The sequence below is a fragment of the Oncorhynchus mykiss genome, chromosome 17 (genome assembly GCF_013265735.2).
Source record: "Oncorhynchus mykiss isolate Arlee chromosome 17, USDA_OmykA_1.1, whole genome shotgun sequence".
NCBI lineage: Eukaryota > Metazoa > Chordata > Actinopteri > Salmoniformes > Salmonidae > Oncorhynchus > Oncorhynchus mykiss.
This window is the reverse complement of record NC_048581.1, coordinates 80,359,563-80,375,295: the sequence shown is the minus strand read 5'-3', so window position 1 is coordinate 80,375,295 and position 15,733 is coordinate 80,359,563. Positions and strand designations below refer to the sequence as shown.

Genomic DNA, 15,733 nt, shown 5'->3' with positions numbered 1-15,733 from the left:
CCTTAAAATTTCCGGTCTCCATTTATTCCCCGATTGTTTCTCAGAAGAAATATCAAGGTGAGTCTCCCCTATGAAAATACGTAGAAATTAATGAAATATGATTATTTAACGCTCATATCAACATCTGGCGTAAAATAAAAATATTATATCGCGTATTATTTGAAAACAGATGGGTACCTGCCAGTATATGAGCTCGCTCGTGGCTTGGAATACAAAGCCGATGGAGGCAGTTTAACGTTGGCGTTACTGTAGCTAGCTAGACATGGTTGCCAGCACGGATAACGTTAGTTAGCTAGATGAAACGTCGTCATTAACTGGCAATGCACGCCATCGTCTACCTTGCTTGTTTTTCATCAACATACTTGATAGCTAGCCAGACAGTAAGCTAACGTTAGCTAGTTTCAACTGATCAACAAATGGTGTGGTAAATATTGACTGAATGGAGCTAGCTACTATCTTACTCAATTTAGCTAGCTAACGTTAGTAGCACAAGTATTAGCCCTATCTTAATACCCATGTCACATATCTAGCTTGCTAACGACTATTCATTGGCACGACATACGAGGCTAAATAAAGATGGTGGTTGATGCAGACTATGGTATCAATACCATCTCGCATTGTAGTAGCTACACTGTTTTTGTTTACTTACATTTTATGCTTATCGATCTCCCGACAGAAGGGGTATTTATACTGTGAAGGGAAAAAAATGCATTGGAGTTAAACTACTGTCTGGGATTTGACATTACATATTTGTGCTTGTCAGATAAGCTGGTTATTTGAAAATGATGTGGGACGGACCCAGGAGAGGACCACAAGGGGGCCCACCCTTTCGGTAAGCAGATGGTGGCAATGGCTGTATGCAAATAGAAAAACTATCTTGCAAGAGAAAGTTCATGATTTTACATTCTTATGGTGGTTACTTGATTTGAGAGCTACTTAATTTAAAAATGTTTGTATATGTTTAGAGCCCAAAGTATGAATTCTGACTTTTTTGTTCCAGTGGGGACAATCGTGGAGAAATGTTTGGGGGCCGAGATGGCCCTATGTCTGATTTCAGGGGTAGAGACGGAATGAACATGGGTCCTAGGGGACCACAGGATCGGGGGCCTCCTATGGACATGAGGAGGATGGACTGTCCACCTGATATGAGGGACCGTGATATGGAACCACATGACATACGAGGGAGAGGAGAACCACCTAGGGATTTCCTGGGGAGACCTGGAGAAGAGCCAGACTTCAGCCTCAGAAGGCAGTATGAAATGTCAATCAGGGACAAGCTGCTTAATGCAGCTGCTGGTGGTTTCATGGGGCCTGGGCCAGGCATGGGAGGGAGAGGAATGAGGGGGAGAGGCATGGGAGGGAGAGGCATGCCTCCACGAGATCTACGAGAGCCAAATGACAGATTTATTGACATGAGAGACAGGGATATGTTCCGCAAGGATATGCCAGGCTTCAACAATCCAGACATGGATGGAAGGCGAGGAGGATTTCCCATGGAGCCTATGGGTAGAAATGAGGGGTTCAGAGACATGCGTGATAGGGACAGGCCACCCATAGACAGGCCCCCGATGGGCATGGATGACATTGATGGGTTTAATATGGACATGCCTCCACGAGACCGAGATCGAGACAGGGGAATGATGGACTTTGACAGGAGGGGTGCCCCTCCATTGAATCCAAGGAAAAGATTTGAGTCTGATACGGACTTCAGAAACCGCGTTGGACCTCCAGCTGAATTCAGAGGTAGGGATAGATCTCCCGTAAGATTTGCCGACAATGATGGGGCTCTAATGGATGTCAGGGGTAGGCCTGGCGGCCCTCCAGATCTTGGTGGCCCAAACAGACCCAAGTTTGTGGGTACAGATCCAGAAGGCACCCTTAGAGACAGAGAATTCCCAGAAATGGAAGAGGTGTCGCTTGCAGAGGAGTGGAAGAACCGTAAGAAGGAGAAGGACTCTCGTCCATCCCCCATGACCAGAGGTCTTCCTCCTTTCTCCAAAGAGATGCAGGGACAGCGATTCCCTCCAGTGTCCAGAGAAGGCAGTCTTCTTGGAGAGCCGGCAAACTTTAAAGAAAGGAACATGCCATCTACAGAATTCCCTGGGAAAAAAGACGGGCCTCTTTTTGACTTCCCTCGCCCCAATAGAGAAGCTCCACGTTCCCAGAACTGGGATAAAAAGCCACCCACAGATATCCCTGGCATGGATCTGCCACCTTTTGGCCGTAGAAGTCTTCAGGACCCTGCCTTTCCACCCATGGGTCCTGGGCTCCTGCCAAACATGCCGAACAGAGAGAATGACGGCAAGCGCTGGCCCGAACATGGGGATCCCAAGCAGAATCAAAATGCACCAAATCGAGTTGACAGGCCCCCATACCTCTTGGAGAAGGACAGACCCCCATACATCCTAGAGAAGACTCCACCAACTCCACTGGGCCATGGGCCAAACGATAAAACTCGTTTCAAAGGGCCGAAGGATGCATTGCTTGAACAAGGCCCAGATAGGGTTAAGCTGGTTCCAGGGCCAGACTTCCAAGGCAAAGACCAGGACTACAGGGACATTGATTACAGAACAGGTCCAGGGATAGTCTTTGACTACAAACATGAGGAGCTGCCAGGACCTGACAAAGTTCTAAAAGAATCCAAAGCAGTCCCGGCTCCAAAATTCAGTGACTCTGGTTCCCAGGTTAGTAAAGCAAATATTTAGACTAAACCCATTGAAAATGTAACTGTTTTTTATTTATTTAAATACAAATTCCATACAAATGTTATTGTACATCCGTTGGTGGTCCATTTTGTAATTTATATGAATTTCAATTGCTTTAACCTGTTTAAATTTGAACTGTCAACTAAAGGATCAGGATTACCGGAGTGCATCTGTGAAGGACAAGGTTACTCACACAATTTGCATCACTGGAATTCCTAAGACGGCCACAATGGAGCAGGTAGGAATCAAAACACAGACATTTAGCTTTTGACTTGATACTTTTCTGATTGCACAAAATCATGCAGTTAGGTGATAGAAGTTTAGTTATATACCTATAGGTGTGTGTGTGTGTGTTAAGGTTAGAGCCTAACAATATTTAATTATCTTTTAGATCCTTGGTGCCTTTGCAGTCCGCGATGGTGTCCCAATGCAGGGCATGAAAATCAAGAATGTTGTGCCAGGTGAGACCAAAGTCCCCGTGTGGACATGCTCAACTCGAACGATATCTCGAATCTCCTACGAATTGTTTCGCTGTTTCGCTATTCGAATCATACGCTCATATTCTTTTCAAAGTGTCTTTGTTGCCTCCGATGTTCTCGGTCTTGATGCAATCGCTCATCAGTTCAACAGCCAAGTTTTCTAAGTATGTAGCCATTAGTGTTTTTCATTCCTGACAATGTAGGAAGACTGTCCAAACATCCTTATTGCAGCAGTCTTTGACAGTGACTATCAGTCACTAAAGTTCTTATGACACGCAATCTCTTATGTTGTTCACACCTTTTCCTTATACACCATTTTCTATTTTATTGAAACAAAAAACTATCTGATTACGATAGAATATAGGCAGCAAGTTTATATTAGACTATGTAAGTACTTCAGGTTCTTGGTGTTGCTTTTCTCGTCATTCAGCTTAGACTAAAGTTTTCTCAATGATTTGATTGTAGGACTGCATCAGCCATCTACGTTACATTTTGGATCCCTGAGAAGCTACAATACCAAGTTTCTGAGTGACAAACTATTATGGCAGGTTTAAAGTACAGCAAGACAATCCATACTTTCTTTCATACAAAGTAGGCCTGTGCCTTAGTAGCACTTAAATCATACACAGTACACATAGGCCTTAGTAGCACTTAGGTTATGCTATGCTTGCAGGAATTTACCTTAAGAGGGACATTTTAAGTAAGCTGTAGTTGGTGTACTTGGGAGTATGTTTACAGACAACATTCAATCCATAGTTGAATCTGGAAAATATGTTGGTGCTGGCTTTTAATTAAGGACAACATTGCCAACTCAAATATTAAAGATAAATGACTAGAATGCATTTTGTGCTGCAAAGGTATGGAGAGATTGGCATACATGTCAAAAAATGAAGAATTAGGACAATGTTCAATTTCCCCCAATGTATTCATCGAAATGCTACACCATCACCACAAAAATGCTGAATGTGATCTCCTTTCGTGAACTGCTGTCCTTACTGGAATTGACTAACGCAAATCCATCTGTATTTCAAATGCTGTCCCCAGGTTACAGCTACGATACGGCCTATGTGGAGTTTTTAAACCTCGAGGATGCAGTCCACTTCATGGAATCCAACCAGGTGGCCCATCCTCATCTCTCTACATCGGCTGTGCCTTCGGGCAGGAAGAAGGCTTGGGCTGGGGGCGGGCATTTTTAGAAGGGGGAGAGGTGGGAGCAGGGTTGGTTATTGTTTGGGATAATTTATGGGAGTTACTCCCTACCTGTGGGTGTGTGAATTGACATCGTTGGCGTATGTTCAAGGGGACTTCGCACAACAATAGCTTAATAATGAGGTCAAAGAGGAGGCGTGCTTCTGGTGATGCACTTGGCATTGAAAAGGAAAGAAAAAGAGAAACCACTTCGAACAACATTCTCCAGATTTGTTTGCTGTAATGTAATTCTCTTAAATCGGAATGAATTTTGAAATGAAAACAAAGAAAACCATCTCTGAGAGAAAATATTAACGTAGTCTCAAAACAATAAATGAGGTAAATGTTTGGATACATGGAATAAGAAATAAGGTACGTTGTATGTCTAAGCCCATAGGCATATTATCATAATGGGTCTTGTTCCTGGATTCTTGGTCCTCTGTCCATCCAGGTCTTAGTTGGATACTTTTCTTTACAGTGATATCTGTTCATTTTTAGATAGCAATGTCAGATCCTTCATGTTTTAGTTTTTTTGCGTCATTTTAACTTTGTTTTTATCAGGCTGGTAGTAGTAGCTATTGGTGTTATGGTTATTACCTGCAGAATAATATATTAAGGATCCTATGGTCTTTTCCAGATCACAGACTACTCAGTTTAAATATAATATTAGCTTTGAATCATTTACATATTCCATTATAAAGTTATTTATGGAACTTGAAGCTCAATAGATTCTAAAAATGTAAAAAAATGACTGCTGTTCTGGGATGGGTTGTGCTTACACGAGTAAGGCAGCCATTTCTGAGCTAGCGTTCAAGTCCGTATTAGTTTGTTTTTTTTCCTTTCAACTTTACACAGACTTTAAACGTACACGAAGTTGCTTTTAATTTTGGTGGTGGCCATTATCCTTTCAACGGTCCTTTGGTGGCAATATTGGAAAGTTCATCTGTTTACAGTTTGCTGTGACCCTTTTTCCTTTGACTTGACTCCTTCTTGGCAATATCCTGCCATCACCTTTGGCTATCCACAAGGCCAACTTTACCTGTGTCTTGGGGGTACTTACTAGATATGTTCTAGAATACTCTGTGACTGTTTGTCTTGAGGGTTTTACTCATTCGTTGATCTCAACAAGTGGACAATGTTCGATTTCATTCATCTTTCTCTACACAGAGAGAGCTGTGCATCTACCATAGTAACTTTATTCCTTTGCATTGCTGAATGGATAGACTCCATCTCTAAATGCATCCTCCACATCAGATCCACTCTTGCCTGCTAAATACAAGCATACATCTTCTTGATGCCCATCCACTTGACAGCAGAGGAATCTTTTCTCTTGACCACAGTTCTTGGCTCACTTTCTCCTTTTGTTGTGAGACCTTTCTATTGGTCCCATTGGTATAGAGCCATGTAAAGTTTAGCCATGGTAGCACAGGTGAATGTCAGTGGTGCACGCCATGGGTATAGAAAACTGATATTCTTCCAACCATATTGGCCTATTCTGGTTCCCATATTGAGGGAATCGTGATGCAATACATTCTTAAGCAACAGAACATCATCTAGGCCAGCCATATCTGGCTCTGCTCAAGGCTGGAAAGAAGCAGAACCAGTGACAGGTGTTACATGTTCCTTTGATGTGTCTTCTATGTTAATTTACCCCATTGGGTAGCTGGTTGATACAATGGTTTTGGGTCTACCATCCAATGGTTATGATTTAGTTACCTAAGGTATTGATTCTAGAAACATGCGCTTCCTCACAATTGTTTCATGTAGTCAGCTGTATCTTTACCCATCAACGACTACATAAAAAGTTTCAAATACACTCGTCTTGGTTCCTGGGTCTTACAATCCTAACCCTGTTAACGATACTGAACTCAGCAAGTATGGGTTATTGTAGATATAACTGCCACTCACCATTTTAGGTAAACTAGAGATGTTGAGTCTACCAACCTACAGCTTGCATGTCAAATCATGCAGTCATGTCAGTATGCAGATTAGTGTCATATACATTTACAGAGCACTGCCGACACAATGGTATATTGAATTTCATGTTGGATTAAGTACACATTTTAAGTACATATTTGAGCCCTATACTGTCAAAGAATATAGCTTTCTAGCTTTATCTAGTAAGACCACTAATATGAAATTCATAATCTCCTCCCCAAAGTACTGTACATGAGAAAATCTAGAATTTCCACCTCCTGGCAAACAGTAATGCTATAGCATGGAGGAAGGTATTGGTCGATCTAAGTTCCATATCCCTGTTAGAACCATAATGGTCGTCCCCTTTACCCTCACCACAGAGGAGGACTAAAGCTGCCACAGTGCATGATGGGAGTCTTATTCTCTTGGAACATTTAGAATTGTGAGTCACTTGGTTGGCAAGGAAGCAGATTCCTCAGTTTGAATCTAGCTCACTCTCTTCCTGTTTTTCAGGGATCCCTGAAGGTTGGCACTAAAACAGCTCTGATGCGATACGTCCAGCCGGACAGAAGTGGCAAGGAAGCTCTAGTAAGTGTTGGATATCACAGTTAGGGCCTTTTTGTAGTTGGAAGTGAGTTATTCCCTTTACCTTTGTTCTTGTTTTAAGCATGCTAGTAGCATAGTTATTTTTCTTATTGGTAATGTCCACCCCAAGATTTGTATGCATGCTGGATTTGATTTGCCTGTGCTCCTTATGTTAAGCCATAGGTTGAGACAACCACCACTAAATAACTGATATGCCTTCTCTTGCTGCTTCAGGAACCAGGGCACAAGGCAGGCCCCCCGACCCAGGAACCCCTACTGCCATGCCCAGGCCAGCTCCTGGTCGACAATGCCAAGAATGAGCACCACAGCCAGGATGTCTCCCAAGCCAAGACACCAGTTGACCCACTGTCCCAGCAGGGCTCATGGCAGCGCAGCTCGGACCTTACCCCAGAGGCCTGGCAGCAGCAGGTGGACCAGCAACTTAGACAGCAGGAGGCTGAGCAGCAGGCAGAGTCCTGGGCCAGCCGCAACCCTCCCCGCCAAGGCCCTGGCCCACATCAGATGGACCCCATCTTTAAGGAGAGCAAGAGTGAGTGAGCTGGGGCAATATTGCAATAGTTGGGAATTTAGAATTGGAATAGTCCGGGAGTAGGGAATTTAGAATGGGAATTGTTGGGGAATAGGGAATTTAGAATGGGATCGTTAGGGAATTTAGAATGGGAATCATTGGGGAATTTAGAATTGGAATAGTTAGGGAGTATGGTATTTAGAATTGGAATAGTTGGGGAGTAGGGTATTTAGAAATGTAATCTTTGGGGAGTAGGGAACCCTAGTAAGGAGTTGATGGTGTGATTGTTTATTTAAAACATTTGTTTGTTTCTAAGGAAAGCTCAAGATCAGTGTGATTGTTCGTGTTTCCTCACAGCCATGATCATAAAGAATGTGAAGCCCACCACTACAGTGGAGACCATTCTGAAATCCCTGGACCCCTTCGCCTACCTTGATGAGAGGAACGTTCGTCTGGTCAGAGGAAAACCCCCGGGAGCCAAATGCTTTTGCTTCGTAGACATGGACTCCCATGAGGTATCACATAGCTGCCATTACATGTCAGTTGGCCACTTTGTCATGGTTTATTACACCCCCATGTGTATGAATATCTGAGAGTTGTACCCTGCTTAATGGATGTTATGTCTGGATGTCATGACGTGGCCTTTCTTCCATCCTAGCAAGTGACCCGTCTGGTAGAGCTCCTCACCAAGCCCAGGCCTCTCTCTATCGACGGGGTCAGGGTTTACGCTGAGGTTGCTAAGCCACTGAAGAACCAAAAGTGAGGGACACTTATATCATGTAAACAAGCTCTTCAGTGTAAGACCAGTGATGTTATTTTTTTTACCACTGATGATTTGATGGTTTCTATTCTTCTGGCAGCTACAGAAAAGAGTTTGATAAATCGAACACTTCTCTCCTGGGGTACCCACCTGAGGCCAGTATGACGGAGGTACGTTAGGTGTTTGGTATCATTTTTGGTTTTGTTGAGATAATGTGTTGGTTAGAAAACGAATGTGTTGTTTTGTACTCTAATCGCAGCAGCAGTACTATTCATCCCAACCTCCCAACCAACCACCAGGAGGCCCCCCACCTAACATGCAAGGTGAGACCTCTCTCATTAGTCAGTATCCCCATTCAAACACTATTCTCCCTGAAAATGTATGCCCCCCAGGATCTGTACATGAAGAGACAACAAATATTGCGTCGGCCTGTGGTTGTCTGTCTTTCAGCTCAACATGCTTCAATCGTCAGGTCATGTTGAGTAGAGGATGAGCAGGAAAAATTATTTGTATTATTTTTACCTAGGCGATCATATGGGTGGACCGATAAGCTCAGACCCTCTCTCCAATTCATCTGTTTCGCACTTGAACTCCAGCATGACTTCGGTAAGACACCATCAGACTATTATAAGACCACTTTATCCAAAAGTAAAGAAAGATTTGACAGTTTAAGCAGAGGAAATGCATGAGTGAGTGTGAAATGCCCTTCTAACCAATGCTTCCCTCTTCCACATCCTAGGGAGGTGGCTATGCTGAACCTCCACCAGTTGATCCCTACCACCAGGCTCTGGACCCCCAGGTCTCCTCTGCTGCAGCAGCAGGGGGGGTGGCAGCAACAGGAGATCATGGCACTGATGGCTACAGCTATGGTAAGGCCAAACAGTAGGCCAAGTGCACCCCTCAGACATCAGGGAATATGCCGCTTCAGACGCTCTTGTGAATCTGTGGAAAGTATGTGAATAGACAGGAAATGAATCATTGTCATCTTGTCATACTCTTGTAACAGCTGTTCTTTTTATTTGTCCAGCTACTGAAACTCCAGACATGACGAACTACCTGTATGATGCCACTTCTGGGTTCTACTATGATCCCCAGACTACCCTGTACTATGACCCTGCCTCTAGGGTAAGAGTTCTACACAGTTGCTCATATGTGATACATTTTCTTCAAATTACCTTGGTGTGTCTGTGCTACTCTACGTCCTTCATGTCCAACGTGTGTGTGTGTGCGCGCATGTGTGTGCAGTATTTCTACAATGCCCAGACCCAGGAGTACCTGTACTGGGACAGTGTGTCCAAGACGTACATCCCCGTTCCCGGAGGACACTCTACAGACACCCAGCTCCCCATTGCCCAGTCTGGTGTTGCCTTGGCACCAGACGTACAGGCCATTCTGGCTAATCCAGCAGCAGACGCTCCGCTGGACATGAAGAAACCAGAGCCAACCCCTCACTTCGACCCTCCCCAGCTCCTGAACCCCACTCCTGCCCCTAACCCCAACCCTTCCCCCGAGAGGAGAGAGGAGGAGGACACTACACCTCGCATAGACAAGAAAGACAACAAAGACAAACCAGGAGAGAAAGAGGAGAAACCCAGGAGCCTAGCCGCTTTCAAGGTTAACCCACAATATAGTCAAGTATAATGAAGCTATAGGAACAATACACCACCTTTATAGATGGTTAACACGCATGTCTGTCTCAGATCATGAAGGATATGGAGCGCTGGGCTAAGATCCAGAACCGTCAGAAGGACAGTGTCCGTGTTCCGTCCCCTGTACTCAAGGCCTCCGGTGGCGGGCTGGACGACAGGAAGTCCTCCAAGGCAGCTGACGCAGCCTTCACCATCTTCGAGAGGAAGGTGGGTACCGGGAGACTCTGTGACATGCATGCACTTTAATGCAATGGTGTGGAATTAAATCAGTTTTTTCATTGTCCCTCTTCTGTTTCCCTGAACAGGGTGGAGACGACCTCTTCAAGAAGCCTATGGCTCCTCCCAAGAAAGAGGGGAAGGGCTCAAAGGTGAGATTGATTGATTGGTGAGGTCACTGTCAAAAGCCTACAATGTTATGTTGTGTATGATCAGGGGGAAAGAAGGGATGAATTTGATTCCAATCCATTATGTCGGGTGCCTTCCTCCCTCCCCGGTGACGTTGTTTCTGAACTTCCTGCTCCCCACCCTTCCCAGCAGTCCATTGGCTCTCTGGGCCTGCTGGCGTCAGACTACGCAGCAACAGGCAGTGATGAGGAGGAGGAGGTGGTGCAGCATGAGGATCCTCAGGCCTCTAGGAGTCAGTCTCAGGAAAAGGAAGACAAGCTGACAGACTGGAAGAAGATGGCGTGCCTGCTGTGTAGGAGACAGTTCCCCAATAAGGACGGCCTGGTGCGCCACCAGCAGCTCTCAGACCTCCACAAGCAAAACATGGAGATCCACATGAAGATCAAGAGATCAAAGAAAGAGCTGGAGGCTTTGGAGAACCAGGAGAAAGAGGTCAGTGGAGGCTAGATTTACACATTTGATAAGTAGTCGTAAAGCAGCTTAATAGTCGTGACAAGTTTAATTTTAGTTGCCTTAATCTCTCTCTAATCTCCGATTCAGCTATGTTCAGGAAGTATTGTTGAAATGTTATATGAACGATGTATTGATGTCTGTAATCTGTTCCATAGCTGAGTGCCAGGGAGTCCAACGGCTCCCCTGAACAGAAGAGAAGGAAACATCAACACCAGAATAGCTGGGTCGGTGGCTCCAGGGACATGCATAAAGGCAGCGAGAGGCCGGGGTTAGGTTCTGAGCCTGTTGAGGTACTTTAACACCTTTCTTTTTCAGTCTGTTGTCAAGTTGGGTTTTTTGGTGATTTTAACTTTTTTTGTTTTATTTAAAGCTTGGTGGTCATTTTAACCCCAGTTTTATTTTTTCATTTAAAACTTGGTGGTGATTTTAACCCCAGTTTTATTTATTTTTTTACCTCTACGGGATCGGTGTCCACCCCGCGGGACGGTTGAGCTAACGTGTGCTAATGTGATTAGCATGATTTTATAAGTAACTGGAAAATTTCCCAGGACAAAGACATGTCTTATATGGGCAGAAAGCTTAAAATCTTGTTCATCTAACTGCACTGTCCAATTTAACTATTACAGTGAAAAAAATACCATGCTATTGTTTGAGGAGAGTGCACAACACAACTTTTATCACGGCAACTGGTTTGATACCTCTAAAGTTAAATAATGTACTTCAGTAATTTGCTCTAATTTGTCATCCTGAGGGTCCCAGAGATAAAATGTAGCATAGTTTTGTTTGATAAAATCAATTTTTATATTCAAATGTAGGAGCTGGGTTCTACAGTTTGAACCCCTGCTGTGTCCCCCATCTAGATGTGTGAAGGTTAGTCTCTTTTCTGTAGGGAAGCTAATTATCCATCATTTATGACATTCCTGGGATTGTGTAAACTGATTTTTTTTAAATTTCCACATCATTTTTGTATGTTCTCTTTAGTTATGAATTTGAAAATGTATCAGTTGACCATTTGGGCAGACTTAATACAACATTTTTAACTGTAATGCAATGGATCATTGGATCTGTCTAAAACTTTGCACATGCACTGCTAAATTGTGCCTAGACTCCTAAGTGATATAATGGCCTTTCTCTTGCATTTCAAAATTGATGGGGGAGTGCATGTTTTTTTATTTTGTATTATCGTTTACCAGATCTAATGTTCTCTTTCATTAATTTCACATTTCCTCCAACTTCAAAGTGTTTTATTTGAAATGGTATCAAGAATATGCATATCCTTGCTTCAGGTCCTGAGCTACAGGCAGTTAGATTTGGGTATGTCCTTTTAGGCAACAATTGGAGAGAGAAAAGGGTCCGACCATAACGAGGATCTATTAAAGCTAGTTGGTGATTTTAACCCGTCTTTCTTATTTAAAGCTTGGTGGTGATTTTAACCCTTTGTGCTTCCTATCTTATCTCCCACAGAGGAAGAAAAAGGAGTCTGTTGTCTGGAATCATGCCACCTATAAACAAGCGGTGCGCAAGGCCATGTTCGCACGCTTCAAAGAACTGGACTGACCTTTCCTCCTTTTCAGTTTATTAAACATTTTGCTAAATTGGGTGAGTCACTGAAGGCTTGTACGGAATGACACATTTACCCAAACGGTGCACAATGTTCTTCAACCGCCTTTGAGCTATGTTTGCTGTTGGTGGGTGTGACCTGATCAATATTGGCGTGACCTTTTGAAATCGGTAAACTAATGCAGTGCACCATACACAATTGCCCTCCGTACCACCATACTCAACATTCTTAATAACGACACCGTTTCCTTTGAATCAAACGTTGCACATCGTTCTGTTCTGCTTAACACACCCCACATCACCCAATCCCAACTGTGTCCCTGTGTTTGTATGTATGGGGAACATTGGTCGAATTAATGTGCCTGCCAAACCCTAGCGGATCTTTTGGACTGAGCCCACCTCTTACTGTATCTGTGGGCCCACCTCACTGTACTACCAGCAATGCAATCTGTCCGTAGCCGTAGCTGTTGAGACAATGGAGCTGTAGGGAGACCGTTAGGGCCTCCACATTTCTGCAGTGTTCTCTATGCTTGTTGGGTGGGCCATTCACCCCCCCACCCCCAGTACTGACAGAGCCAGATGATCTGAGAGACTGGATTAATGTGAGCAAGATGGCAGGTGAGTGGGAGAAGAAGCAGTGGAGTTGGTGCTAAGTTGCTCTACAGACTCAACCCAAATAGCAAGCTGTCTTTGACCTCCTAATCAATCCTTTTATGGGATGTAGCTTTTTGTTTTGCCATGTGTTGTGTGTGGCTGACGTGTAGTGTTATTGCAGCCAGATCTGGCGTTGTAGAATACTTGTTGTACGCCACCGAGCGGTTTCAGCTACACACGGTCATTTATTTTAACACAGCCTTTTTACATGGACTTATTCCTTTCCTTGTTTGATTTATACTCTGTATTGTGTGCGCACCTTTTTTTAAGTAAAATATCAAATCTACTTGAAATTGAGTCTGTGGTTTATTTCTGTGAAATGTGTGTGATATTAGTTTGGAAAGGTGTGCAATAATGGACTGTTTCTGTCAGACAAATGATGTTCAGCAACTCTCCATTGGGTGGCAGCAGTGTTCTTTTGAGATATGTAGTCACTGAACCTGAAATGTTACATCGTTACCCATTCAGATAATGCAATGAACTGGAATACGCCTATGATTTTTAACATTTATTTAAAAAATATATATTTTTATGGAATTTGCACAATGGTCTTTGCTCATTGGTCTTGGGTATTGTTGACAGTGATGAGAAATAGGATGTTGTAAAACTGACTTGTCTGTCCATTGGCATTGCCATGGCTACCCAGACTCCTTGCCACGCCCACAGCCCTTAGTTTCTTCTCAGCAATAAGTCTGGATCTGAGTACCCAACTGACCCTACACTGAATGCCAACACATTCGGGGCCATCTGATTGGTCCAGAAACATGGGTTGGGCCAGAGCCAGAACACAGTGTGCAAAGCGGCTGTGAGACTGTAATTGGATTACCTTGTGATATCGGATGCTATTGCTCTGGGACTAAATATCAGATGTTAATGTCAATGGTTCCAAGCCACGTGCCAGCTCTCTGCTTATGGCTCCTTTTTATTTTATTTGTCCCCTGAAGTGGTGTAGCTTGCTCTAATTAACCCTCCAGTCATATCTGAAGTTGCTGTGTCCATGGATTCTTGACCCTGGCCTTCAGTCAGTCAATGTAGAACAGAACAGCCTTATGTTGCTGTGTCTTACTCTGTACATTTACAAGACTCCACTCAAGGGAAAATGGACCCATTGATTTGTGTTTTGTGATTTTAGTTCACATCAGCAGGTTACCTTTGACTCAAACTTTGCTGTCTCCCATCCAACCTGCTCCTTTATTTTCAAGACTCCAACAGAGAGTGGTTAATGCAGTTTCTAACCAAGAGGCATTCTCAGTGAGGGGAGTCTAAGTCTGGAGGCACACATGGCAGGGAAGCAGCACAACTCGGTGGAAAGCCTGTCTTGGCAGGGAAACCAGGCAGGTTAAAGGGCATGTAGTGTGTTTTGGAGAAAAAAACAGCTTGAAATCACATGACTTGCTATCCAACTTTTGTTTCTGGTGTCCTAAATGTGCTATGGTTCAGTAATTAATTTCATACTTCCAATTGCAGCTCTTATCCCTTAGTATTATATATTTTTTCACGGCGAGCTTTTGATTATGTCAGTGCTGATGGCAGAACAGAATCCATACCCCTCTGGTGGCTGGTTTGAAGTAGAGGTGGTAAGGTATGATTGGTGATGCCATGCTGGGTCAACAGATACTCCATCATTGGTAACCCACCATGGTAGGCATTGTCAGGAGTCAGAGCTGCAGAGTGATCCCAGCATTGCACCACCATAGGCTGATCATAAATCACTGTCCTCTGGCCTGCCATGGCTCTCATCAACCTCTGTACCAGAGAACCCCCCCCCCCCCCCCCCTCTCCATGCTCTGCTTTGTGAAAAGGGGACGGCTACATGACTTTGTTTTCTGCTCATGCTTGAGTGTTGGTCAGTTGGGCCCAACACCGAATGCTGTTCAACATTCACAGTCTGTTGAATCAAAGCACTCAACTTTTCCTTACACAACAAACTAGTCTATAAATATTGTTTTTGGGAGCTGACACTTCTATTTTAATTAGATGTGAGACCGTGTTACAGCATTGTTCTTATCGTTCTGATTTTTCTCCCGTTGTAATAGTGAGATCTGTGCTGTGTCAAGTATAGCCCTTTGCAGCAGTACAGAGGAAGGGAGACATACATGAAACAGTTCCGTTTCCCCTCTGATATCGACACCGTCAGTGCACATTCAGTGTAACATCTGTAGGCCTACAGTAAAAAAAACGAATATGTTGTGATTTTGAGTCCGTGGGCTGTCAGTTATTCAGTACACCACATAAGAAAAAAGGGTTCCAAAAGGGTTATTCAGCTGTCCCCATAGAATAATATCCCTTTTTCGTTCCAGGTCGGACCCTCTGTGGAAAGGGAACCCAAAAGGGTTATTCAGCTGTCCCCATAGAATAACCCTTTTTAGTTCCAGGTCGGACCCTCTGGGGAAAGGGAACCCAAAAGGGTTATTCAGCTGTCCCCATAGAATAACCCTTTTTAGTTCCAGGTCGGACCCTCTGGGGAAAGGGAACCCAAAAGGGTTATTCAGCTGTCCCCATAGAATAACCCTTTTTAGTTCCAGGTCGGACCCTCTGGGGAAAGGGAACCCAAAAGGGTTATTCAGCTGTCCCCATAGAATAACCCTTTTTAGTTCCAGGTCGGACCCTCTGGGGAAAGGGAACCCAAAAGGGTTATTCAAAGGGTCTTCGTATGGGGACAGCCGAAGAACCCTTTTAGGTTCCAGATAGCACCTTGTTTTCTAAGAGTGCAGTACTTTATTAAATGATGGATGCACACCACCGTGGAGCATGTCTCTGCATGTATCCTTAGTTTAACTGAACTGTAATGTTCATGCTCACCAAAGCGCCACTGACCGCATATACATCATGGACGTTAAAAGGATTAT

At 44.0% G+C, this 15,733-nt stretch overlaps 1 protein-coding gene across 6 annotated transcripts; it reads left to right on the top strand.

The window, feature by feature from the left end:
• LOC110494668 (RNA-binding protein 5) lies at positions 1–13,171 on the top strand. Of its 6 annotated transcripts, none has more exons than XM_021569936.2 (21): positions 1–57; positions 764–832; positions 1,001–2,684; positions 2,854–2,943; positions 3,097–3,166; positions 4,229–4,302; positions 6,803–6,877; positions 7,109–7,424; positions 7,761–7,918; positions 8,062–8,162; positions 8,264–8,333; positions 8,426–8,486; positions 8,690–8,769; positions 8,903–9,032; positions 9,191–9,288; positions 9,409–9,777; positions 9,864–10,019; positions 10,118–10,180; positions 10,347–10,649; positions 10,826–10,960; positions 12,135–13,171. In XM_021569936.2, exons 2-21 carry the CDS (start codon positions 783–785, stop codon positions 12,225–12,227), a joined length of 4,176 nt encoding a protein of 1,391 aa, XP_021425611.2. In that variant the 5' UTR covers positions 1–57; positions 764–782; the 3' UTR covers positions 12,228–13,171. The 6 variants fall into 6 exon arrangements, with proteins under 6 accessions (XP_021425611.2, XP_021425612.2, XP_021425610.2 ...); XM_021569937.2 differs by having other exon boundaries at positions 8,423–8,486; positions 10,350–10,649; XM_021569935.2 differs by having other exon boundaries at positions 8,423–8,486.
• Positions 13,172–15,733: the final 2,562 nt, after the last annotated feature.